General features: G+C 25.1%; 2 protein-coding genes across 2 annotated transcripts; one reads left to right on the top strand and one right to left on the bottom strand.

The window, feature by feature from the left end:
* The first annotated feature begins 511 nt into the window (after positions 1 to 511).
* On the top strand, positions 512 to 2645 carry LOC112594554 (piggyBac transposable element-derived protein 4-like). Its single transcript, XM_025339376.1, has 4 exons — positions 512 to 748; positions 832 to 888; positions 970 to 1023; positions 1090 to 2645. Exons 1-4 carry the CDS (start codon positions 637 to 639, stop codon positions 2643 to 2645), a joined length of 1779 nt encoding a protein of 592 aa, XP_025195161.1. The 5' UTR covers positions 512 to 636.
* A 1845-nt stretch (positions 2646 to 4490) lies between these two features.
* LOC112594649 lies at positions 4491 to 12159 on the bottom strand. The gene is made up of 3 exons (XM_025339555.1): positions 11974 to 12159; positions 7416 to 7581; positions 4491 to 4819 (listed from the first exon to the last, which is right to left on the bottom strand). Exons 2-3 carry the CDS (start codon positions 7554 to 7556, stop codon positions 4580 to 4582), a joined length of 381 nt encoding a protein of 126 aa, XP_025195340.1. The 5' UTR covers positions 7557 to 7581; positions 11974 to 12159; the 3' UTR covers positions 4491 to 4579.
* Between the last annotated feature and the right edge of the window lie 226 nt (positions 12160 to 12385).

Genomic DNA, 12385 nt, shown 5'->3' with positions numbered 1-12385 from the left:
ACAAAATTACTAAAATCATTAATTGAAAAACTGATTTCTTTTCCTCTATATTGTTTATTAAAATTTAATTTTTAAATTGTGTTTACACGTTTTTGGTAATTTATGAGAGACTTTGTATTATATTTTCAAGAGCTTTAACTGAAAAACAAAAAATTAATCAATATTAATTGAAAAAAAAAAAAAACTAAAAATTTCAAAATTTTAAATCGTTATTAACACGTTGACCGCCACGGGGTTTTCACCATGTTACTTATTTTTGCTATGAGATCTAATTAGAAATCTCAACAAATTACTAAAAGTTGGTAGTGAGATCTTATATGAAATCTCACATATAGGAATTTCCCGTCAATAAGATATCGTTCTAGGTCTCAATAATCAGTACTTTATCAACGGATTCTAAATCTACAGTGTTGCCACTTTCAGCTGGTGTTTGTAGCTCGCCAATAGCATTTTTAGTTTTTTTTTTATCAATATTTTAAAATCAGTGATAATGTCTTGTTTGATATTGTTCTAACTGATTATTCACCTTATGAAAAATAAATGTTAATACGCGTTTTTAACTTTAAGTTAACAGTTAACGATTATGTTACGTTTTTTGTAATTTGTTATTAAACTGACATACATAATTACTGAATTATGAATTCTAAAAGTATAAGCGAGATGCTAGAATCATCTTTTGATTATAGTTCTGTTGACGACTCTGATGATGATCCCGATTGGGATAATAATGTTGAAGTCATGTCTACAAGTAAGTTATTTTACCTACAATATAATGATTTTACGTTGATCAAAGTTACATATTATAATTTTTAAATGTATTGAATTTAATAGGTACTACTTCTAGTACACAAAATAATGGCAGACATGTGAATATAGTGGCATCAGATGGTATTTTAATATTTTTTTTTATAATATTTATTATTCAGTTATTCATATTAATTATTCATTTGTATTTTATAATTTTAAAAGTTGAATTATCCGGAGTCAGTGAAATTCACAGTGATGGAAATGATCCAGATTTTGGTAATGAATTATTAATATTCGTGTTATTGTAAGAAAAAAAAATGTTTAATTAAATTTTTTATTTAGACATGGTATCTCATATAAGTGCATCAACTGATGGTGATTTTACACCAATTGCTCGTGGACAAGGAAGCCCAAGTATTCATACTAATGATCGTCAGTGGAGAGTTGATGATAATGTTGTTGATGATTTTATGTTCAACCCTGATATTGCAAACTCAGGTATAAATCCTGACTTATTTGATGTACTAATGCACGGCTCACCTCTCGATTTTTATATGCTTATAGTAGATAATAAACTTATACATAATATAGTAATCGAAACAAATAAATTTGCTGCACAACAAAAAGAAACTAAAATAACATCACCTTTTGCACGCTTAAATAAATGGTATGATACAAATGTAACAGAGATTAAACAATTGTTTGGCATTTTAATTTGGACTGGCTTAGTTGCATTACCATCATATGAACTTTATTGGAGTTCTTCTAATATATTTTGTACAAATTTTGGACTTATAATGAGCAGAAATCGGTTTGAAATCTTAATGCAAATGCTTCATTTCTCAGACAATACAACTGCTGATACAACAAATCGCTTGTATAAACTTGGCTCAGTAATTGATGATATAATGTTTAATTCTAACCACTGCATGCAACCGCAAAACGATATATGTATAGATGAATCACTAGTAAAATTTATGGGGAGACTTGCATTTAAGCAATATATAAAAAACAAACGAGATAGATTTGGTGTAAAAGAGTTTAAGCTGTGTATTCCTCCATGCTACACAATTGCCATAAAAATATATGCTGGTAAAGAGGCTAGCGCTGAAAGTAGTGTTGGGACAAAAATTGTGATGGAATTAGGAGAACCTTTTTTGGATTGTGGAAGGACATTATACGTAGATAACTGGTATTCTAGTGTTGAGTTAGCTGAACAGTTAAAAACCAGACAAACTCATCTTGTAGGAACTATTAGGTCGAATAGAAAGTCTAATCCTAAAGATGTAGTCCAAAAAAAGTTAAAAAAAGGAGAAATAGTTTCAAAGAGAAGTGACACAAATGTTTTGATTTTAAAGTGGAAAGATAAAAGGGATTTGTATATGATATCAACGAAACATACCAGTGAAGTTGTAGAAAATAATGTAAGAGGTAAAATTGTTAAAAAACCTAAAGTAGTAATAGACTACAATACTGGAAAAACGCCCATTGATCTTTCTGATCAAATGTGTTCCTATTCGAACCCTCTTAGGCGTAGCACTAAGTGGTATAGAAAGGTAGCTCTAGATGCGCTTTTAAACATAGCTGTTGTTAATTCTATGGTTTTATTCAACAGAGTTACATCATCGAAAATGTCAATCACGGCTTTCCGTACTTCACTCGTCGAACAATTAATTAAAAAAAAAACTGTTGATGTTGACAACTCTTTGCAAACAATAAAACACCAATTAGAAGTCGTTGGCAAAAGCAGGTGTTATATATGCTATTCAATTATGTCACAGAGTAAAGGAAGAAATTATGCTCAATCACATAGTACAAAAGTACAAACTAAATGTTTAGCGTGTAACAAGTATTACTGTCTTAAGTGTTTTTTCAAAGATCATAAAATCACAAAGTAATTGACAGAAAAACACAATACAAAAGGTTTATAAATTTTTCTGTGATTTTGATCTAATTATTTTTTATTATGTTTTAAAATAAAAAGTTAAAAGTTTTGTTTTTCATATAACTATATTGTTATCATATAAATGTTTTGTTATAATTATGCAATTTATATGAATAAAGGCAACATAAATTAAATGCACATTGTTTTTATATAATTCCTTTATAACTCAAATAATGTATTTGATGCAATAAATAAATACCTATTTCAGATTTAAGTTTAGTTGAGTAGATTTAACCTCAATTGAAGTACTTATTCAAAGTGAGATTTAGATTGAGATCTCACGGTAATGGTCAAAACATTAATTTTTATAGTAGTGACATCCTACGGCCATGAGATTTAATTTGAGATCTCAGTTTATAATTAAGTTAAACCAAAAGGAACATTTAAACAGAACAATTTTAAATATAGGTACAAATTTTGAATGAAATCAGACAATTTTTTTTCCTTAAATTTTTTTTAGTAAACCTACAAAACCAGCTGTGGCGGTCAGGACAATTTTGATGAGATCTCATATAAGATCTCATGGCGGTCAACGTGTTAATAATTCATTAAGAGCAAGAGTATTTTTATAACAGATTTACAGTAATAATATCAAGATATATTATTTATGATCGAATAAGAGTGTATATCATATATATATATATATATATTAAAACTTTTTCTGATGAATACAAATTTATTAATAGAGTCATTATATAATCTATACTTATATATATATATATTATTTATTATTATATTATATTTTATAAATATAATATTATAAAGCTGAAGAGTTTGTTTGCTTGTTTGTTTTAACGCACTAATCTGAGGAACTACTGATTCAAATTATAAAATATTTTTGTGTTGGATAGTCCATTTGTCGAGGAAAGCTTTAAGTTGTATAATATTATGCTGCGACCAATAAGAGCGAAGCATCAGTGAAACATGTGTTGCAAAAACGAGGAACATAAATAATAATAATAATCTGTAGTATCAAATAATAATAATTATATCGTAGAAAAATGGGTATCAAATTAAATATGTAATAAACGATATGTAAAAATATGAATATTACCATAGATATAAAAATTAGTACAACAACCAAAAAATCTCAAAATCCCGTTGGCACTTTTAATGGGCAACGAAATGCACAGGATCAGCTTGTTCTAACATAAAATTGCAAAAGTGCTATACTATAACAGTTTGCAATATATTATAAATACCACCTTAAAACAACACGATTATTTTTCTTATTAAGTACTTAGAATTGTATTCATTAGTATAAAATTAAAATAGTTTATTTTAGTATACATATTTCTTTACTGTAAACGATTAATTATCATTTATTTTTATGTACCTAAGTAACTTAATATTTCATTGTTAAAATTGAAAAACATGTCTAATTTTTATAATTTACTATTAAATTTCATCAATATTTTATTTTTATGAGCAAAACTTTTTAACTAACATTAATATTTTAATGTTGAGTTTAAAAAAAATTGCACAAATATAAGTTTTTTTTTTTTTTTGTAAAATTTACTAATTAGGTATTTGTTATTATTCTCGGCACACACGTTCATAAAAAAACAACATTTAACTTACAAAATCAAAGATAAAATATAATGAAATATTATAATATAATCTTACAATAGTTATATTCTATTTACAAAACACAATATACACACACGATGTGATGTAATTAATTAATATACAGTATTTATAATTAAAAAAAAAAATTTAGGTGAAACACGTCATAATTTACTATTGTTTAAAATATTGTTCGATGAAAAAAATATACAAAAAAACAAATTAAACGATTGATTACGAAAACAATTTTTAATTTACAGTTAATTTAATGCGTAATAATAAAATTTTATTAAATATTAATAATAATCCTATCATGTCGAATCAAGGTGGGGGTAATAGGCCTGCGTTTTTTAGGATGAGAAAGATTTTCTCTCTAGGGATCTTTTCCGTTTCTCTATTGACAGCGTGTTGCTCGCCAGGGCCAAACCAACTATTCTGAGCCAAATTTTCTGCTATCTTCGGGTTCTTGTAAAATGCATTTTGCATGTGCGGGGGCAACAAAGCATCCCTTTGAAATGCGGCTACTACAATAGGATTGGTTGGCTTGTTGATAGAGTTTATCTGTAAGAATAAACAACATTTTTGGTTTTTAAATTTTATCTATTATTATAAGTAATTATTACTATTTTACAGAATATAAATTGTAATAAACTACGTTATCCAATATAATGTTCATACAAGATTTATCACATATTATTATAATTATTATTAGTTTATACTGCTTATAGTACTTATACCTATGCTTATGAAAGAAATGCGCTAACTGATCTGTAAATTAAAAAGATCCAATTCCTGTCTATGAAAAAAAAATTAGATTGGAATCAATCCCATTTAGGTTAAGTTTACGATTATAAGCAATGTTAAAATGTATTGCCTTTTGAGACTTTCTTCTGTTTAATGTTCCTTGCTTAGTATTTCAAATTAATTCTTATAAATTATGAAAAAATATTTTGCATATTTTGTGCTTTTTAAGTGTATATTTTAAACTTTTTAAGCGCATATTTAACAATTCAAAATGTATATAAATCTAGTATTTAACCATAATAATTAAATAGTATTGCGATATGACATAATATAGTATCTAAATCAATATTACATTTATAATTATTTCGCTTATTTAAAAGTATGTTAAAAATAGGCAAAATTACACAATAAGAACTAATAAATTTCCTTAAGCAATATGCTGGATTTAAGTGATAAGACTACTTAAAAAGCATATACGTATTACGTGTAGTTATAATATGTGTTAATAAGTGTGAATGTCTACATGCAGTACGAGTATAATGAATAATAATTGTTCGCCCTCCTCACCCACTAAAAAATAATGCTCTTACCAAGCAATTATAGTAGATAAATTTAATATAATTAAATATATCCAGACAAATTTACTCTTAAGAATATGAAATAATGCATATTGATTAATTCTGGTTTACTTTTGGTTTACTCATTATTTAGGATGAATCTAAACCAAAATAATTTTGATAGTCTGGCAATTTTATTTAATAACAATGTAAGCTTCAGGAGGTCACTTAAATTATTAATAAAATATTTAACAAATTAAAACATATTTAAAAGCTATTTCAAATGTTGTATTTTTATCAATTAATTGATATGATTATAAATTATAATATATAATTTATAATACTATTTATATATTATGCATTGCGTTAATTGAGTAATGTGGATTGTGTGTTTCTATAATTTAATATAATATGGGTGTTTTTAATTCGATTAATTTATGTCACCCAAAGATTCAAAAGAGTGTACGTTATTTGCACCAAAAAAAATGTAAGTATACGCTGTAATCTGTGTCACGTCCAAAAATCAATATAGGTAATCTCCACCACTACCAATAACGAATTATACTATAAAACTTGTACTTCATTTTATTTTAAAAAATTATTTATATTGTAATATATGACTACTATTTATAAATATATAACAATTTATTTATAGATGATACAATATACCTATTATTGTATTAAATAAAAATTAGTCTAAGTTACCATTTTAGAAGTCAATAAATTATGTAAAATACATATATGTTATAACCTAATCGTATATTTAAAGCATTTTTTTCACTTAACGGTTCATTTGTGATTTTTATTTTACCTATATAAATATTAAAATTATCTTTTTGAATTTTCTTCATTTTAGTCCAAGGAAACTATGCATATTAACGTATTTTCGTTGTTAACCTCTGACACGGTCATCAAAATCCAAGTATATAATATACTTTAACGACAAGTAACCATGAACTAAAAATTAAATAGGTGAACAAATAATAGAAATAGAAATCTTGATTTCAATTCTATATTGAATTATTATTAAAAATTAATATTGTGAAGCAAATCTTTTACTATAGAAAAAGAAAGTTTTTTTAAATACATTAGATTATAAATTTAAAATCACAAAATATAAAATGTAGGTAATCAGTAATGTTGTTTTAGTATTTTTAATATTATATAATAACTGTGATTAATTAAGCTTAAAAATTAAAAAAATATATTATGTATCATTTTTTTAACATTATTTATAAAAAAAATTAAATACTCAATTAAAACTAAAAATATTTTAGTATAGCAATATTATAAATAAATTGAATGTTTTTATTTTTTTTTATATATATAATTTTCAGTGATATTTATAATTTATTTTAATTTATAGATATACTTTTCCAAATAAAACAGCTTTAAAGAAACACTTACAGAATCCAAATTTTCATAACTGAAAATATAATGCGAATTATCAGTTTCTCAGTTTCTGTGAATAGTATATGTGTATTGTATATTAAATATTGATAAGCGTTGTATTACTTCAATACTTGTATTCATTACATCTGTAATTTGTAGATATATTTCATAATTTATGATATAGTGCCACATAAAACTTAAAAATCTCTCTCTTTTTTTTAATGTTTACTAATTGTTTTTTGTACTGCAACTAAACGAATCATGTAAAAATAATTTATGTTGTTAATAAATAGCGGTTAAATATTTAATACTCGTAGATAATGAATAATTATGAATATATTATTGTATGTTACGGTACATATTAATAACATAAGAATCAACCAACATTATCCGAAAAGCGAACGGTGGTTAGGGTATACTTTAGTTAAATCCTATAAGTATAAATATTTATCGTACGGACTTACTGAAGGATTTATGGCGTTGTTTTGTGGTGGTGCTACAAAACCCTGTTGGATGGGTGGCACTAGAGATAACGGCAATTGTTGAGGGCGTGCCGACGTATATGCCACGATTGTAAACACCAAGAAAAGAAGTTTGATATACATGTTACGATGTATAGTTTTTGAGCGTCTGCGAATCAGAAAAATATACATAAAAACGTGGAGTAGGTATATTTAATGATAATATTGAGTCGTCTTGTGCAAGCACCACAAAGATGGCGGTTGCCAAACGTCAGTATTTATTATAAGGGAGTTAATCGTTCTGTGGATTATTTTATAGTCGGAAATCTCCCAGCGCACTTCCTGTGGAGTGAGGGTTTATCAGAAATCTGGGCGGCGAGAGTCTAAAGAGGTGACCTTTCCTACAGTATCCGGTATATACATTCTTGACTCCGGAGAATATCTACTTATTAACGACAATATTCTAAGAGGCTGATCATTGAATGAAAAAATAATATAAACGGACAAACAGTTAAATCTCAACAAGGAAATTATTATAAAAAAAAAAAAAAAAAACACTGACCTCAAGTAATTAGATTTTTTCACCTCCGTAATAACATCGAAATGACGATGTTCAAATGATTATATGTTTCATTAATTAATAGATATTCGTCGTTGCACAATATATGAATGTTAAGTGATAAATACTAAATTACTAAAGAATAATATTATATGGTCATCATAGTTTTTAAACCATCATTTCGCACGATTATCACAACAGAAAGAGTTCGTGTAACTCGTATCTCTAATTAAAAGACATCCGAATACCTACTACCAATAAATTGTAAGGTCGCATTTTGGTTTAATCTTAATACCGCATAGTTTCCGGTCAAGTTTCTGATAGCAGTTTGCGTATCTTATTCTCCAGGTATAGCAAATACTCAAAATGCCTACAATCCCGCATTTTCGTGCTACTGCACAACAATACATTTTTTTTTTTTTTTCATTATTTGTTATTAATTTAGTTTTTCATTAAATAAATTAAAAACTTGAATTATCATATACCGATTAATACAAAACTGTATTTAATTTATATCGAAAATGTATTACAAAAAGTCACGCGTTCTTCATCTGAAAATAATACCGTCGTCAGAACTTCAATATCTGCATTACACAGTCGTAAGTCGGATTACGTTATAATATTGGGTCATAGTCATATTTGAATTATTATTGTCCCAATATACCGTGGTAGTGATGATATTATGAATATTAAAATAGTTAAAAATGACAAATAACCACATTTGTGTTAAGTATTAATGGTTGAAATATGTGATGATAAGGACTTGAAAAGGTCACACATTTTCATTTCTACTTGACACACATAAATCATGTATTAAAATACGTCACCTAGTTTATAAAAAAAATGAGGGAGAAAAATCAATATTTTTATAAATGACAACGTAGTATGAATGAAAAACTAGAAACTATTAAAATAAAATAAAAATCATTATTTTATAATAACCAGGATTGTTGTGTGGTCTACTGGTACAGTTGTCTATTCGTACTCATCATGAACTATTTATATGGGTCGTGATTTAGATCAATACTTCTTATACATGGGTATTCGTAGCACATACTTAATATATTATTATTCATTTTTTTTTTAACGATTGTTCCAGAAAACCAGCTCGACTTTGCGCACGATTTGTAGCCTATTAATGTGTTGAGTAATACTAAATATTGTTTACTGTTATGTTATATACATTTTTTCTTCTGTGTGTCATGATTTGTTTTTTAGAAAGACAAGGCAATTTATATTTGGCCATAATATTCTATGATTATGTAAATCACTAGTCATAGAGTTATATCAATATAGATAGCAAATAACATGGAATGATATTATTCATCATTTATATTCGTTCACTGAAAGATTTTTATGCTAATAATTACTACATAATATCTATCCTCTATATCATGTTTATGGATTTTTTTTTTTTTTTTGTTAACGTATTTTACTCTATTTTTATACAAAAAAATTCTATAATGAATAATTTTATGCTTATTTGTGACTAATTTAAAAATAAAATTGTATATCGAATATTATAGTTAGGCATACCAAACAACTAAAATACAATCACAATTAAAAATCTTAACAATAAATTTTAAACTAAATAATTTTAATCTTAAATCTTGAATGCGCTTTATGGAATTAATAACTTCAAGCAAAAATATTATCTTAATATGCAGTGAACTATTATCTTGTTTTTTTTTATTAATACAATTAGAGAAATGACTTTTTTTTCAAGAATTAAATTTCATGATTAAAAAAAATGCAGAAGTTTAAACATTAGAACTTATAACATCAATAGGAATATTTCTTGTTCGCTTTACATAACTTATAAAGTTTTAAATTCATTTTACTTTTTATCTTGTATTATAAAACTACAAATAATTATTAATTATCATAAATTATAAACTACATTTAATAAAATAATTATACTTTAGTACCAATAAAGTCAATATTAATCATTTTAAGTTAAAGATGTATTACCTAATAAACAGAGTATGAGCAATTTATTAATATAAAATCGTTAAAAGTCGTAAATTATCAAATGACAAACTTCCATTTGATTTGTAAATTAATAATGGTAATCACCTATCTTAAAGATAACAATAACTTTTGTAATTTACTTCTTTTGATTATATTTATTAAAAGCAAACTATTATTTATTTTCGAATTGATGTCAATCGTTTATAATATGGTAGATAAAAGGTAATTTTTGACTTCTAGGCTGCGGATAAATAATTTGTATTATCAATCACCTTATACTCAGTGCTCACTTATTACAAGGGTAGCAAGTTTCTAATATCTATAGCCGCAAAAAAGTTAAATCTACCCCTTATGATCATATTACATAAATAATTAATTGCACTAGTTTTAGCATACATTATTATTATTATATAAATTATTATGATTTATAATGAATCCATGTGAATATTGATTTATGGTAGTTATTCATTAGTGTTTACTAATATATAAAATGTTTTTCTGATTGAATTGAACCAAAAAAGAAAGTAGGTAATCACTCATAGACATGCATCGGTTCATCTTAAGCTTCCTGTTAGACAACTGGTTTTTTAGTCTCATATATAAAGATTTGGATTCTTCGACTTAATAAAAATGATTACCCGTGGGCATATTTCAGCAATTACATGTATTTTTACGTAACTACTTACACAAAAAAAAAAAAAAAAAACATTAGTATTATAAAATCATATGAAATACAATTTTAAATAGTCTAAATAGTTCAATGTTAAATTAAATAACATATGTTAAAACTAAAATAATTAAATTTAAATTTAGTTAATTAAAAATTTTTTTTTTAAATAAGTATAGATACCTACTATTTATTTTTTTTTAATTTGAAAAATAAATACATTTTATTTATGAATTGATTTACACATTAGAAACGTATTGTTTTTATTTTTATGATTTTATATAACATATAAGTAATACACAGATAAAAAAAAAACAAAACACAGAGAATTTACTCTGTGGTATTTTAGAGACTTCATCATTAAGTTAGTTAAAAAAAACCAGTAAAATATGAATTATATTTGAATTCAATTAAAAATTATCAAATTGTCAAGAAAAATGATTTAAAAATGAAAGGGGACCTATTTATTTCTTAAAATTTCTAATGTGTTATTTATATATAATACTATAATTAATTAATTTTTTTATTAGTAATAGTTTTAAAATAAATTTTTTTCCTAAAAATATCGCATACCTGTTATCATACATTATTAATTCTTGTAATATTATATACGTACATAAAATATAATTTATATTAGTTAATACTAACGTAATGTAGAATGAGTTTATTATAAATGGAATACGAAATTGTAAAAATTTCATTGTGTGCATATTTTTATGATAATAAACTTAATAATGAGTAATTTAAAATCTCCACAATTAATCCTTTTTTTTAAATACAATAAAATAATAAAAATATGTTTGTGAAATTTTTTTTATTTTTCATTGAAATAATATCGAATTTTGTTAAAATATAAACTTAAAATGCTCATGCGAAAAATTTGCTTACGTAATTTTGATATTTTTTAATGGTTAAAACAGCTCACTAAAGATTCATAATATACAACAATGCCAAACTATTTATTGATGAAAAAAAATATGATAAACATGAATAAATAAATTAATTAAAAAGGTGAACATTTCACGTCTGAATAGTTCAAAAAGAATCAAATATTTTGATTATTTTGAAAATATTTTTGTACGGTTATTTTTTTATGAATTAGAACAAAATTTATTTTGTTGAAAAATTATTGTGTTGTATTTTTCCGTTTAACCATTGCTTTTTGTTCATATTCCTGGTTATTAAGAAAAGTACTATGAATTTCTTATGATTTTAATATTTTAGAATTATATGAACAATAAATATTTTAAAATTAATAAGAATACTCCATAATATACACATGAATTACTCCATTCTATTTATTTTAACATAAAAATACACTATAACTACTGACTAAAATAATAATACTCAATAAAACAACTTACCTGGGTACTTAAAAGTCGTTGAGAAACTTCGGTGATGTTAATCACTGGCTAAAAATATAACAAAAATTTCGGAAAATATGATACCGGGTGGTAAGAATTTTGCACTTTGTAGGTATAGAACGAAATAATACTTTCACTGTTGAAGGTTTGAATCGTTTTGCCAGGAACTGTCGTAGTGCAACTAGAACCTTCGTCCTACTTTCCACCTCAACACCAACCACTACTAATAAAAATACGCCTTATTGGTACTTATCTGTCTACTTGAATCGTGTATTAAGCAATACTTAGCCGATTTGATTAAGCCTCGCATGCTGCTATACATTATTTTTTACAACACTATGGTGCTATATTAGTTTAATGATCAGCGGGGTATTACAAATAGTAGCAACGCTGTATTATGCACAAATTCATA

The sequence above is a fragment of the Melanaphis sacchari genome, unplaced genomic scaffold (assembly GCF_002803265.2).
Source record: "Melanaphis sacchari strain LSU unplaced genomic scaffold, SCAv2.0 Contig23_pilon_pilon, whole genome shotgun sequence".
In the NCBI taxonomy this organism is placed as follows: Eukaryota; Metazoa; Arthropoda; class Insecta; order Hemiptera; family Aphididae; genus Melanaphis; species Melanaphis sacchari.
The sequence above is the reverse complement of the archived record's forward strand: the minus strand, read 5'-3'. Positions and strand labels throughout refer to the sequence as shown.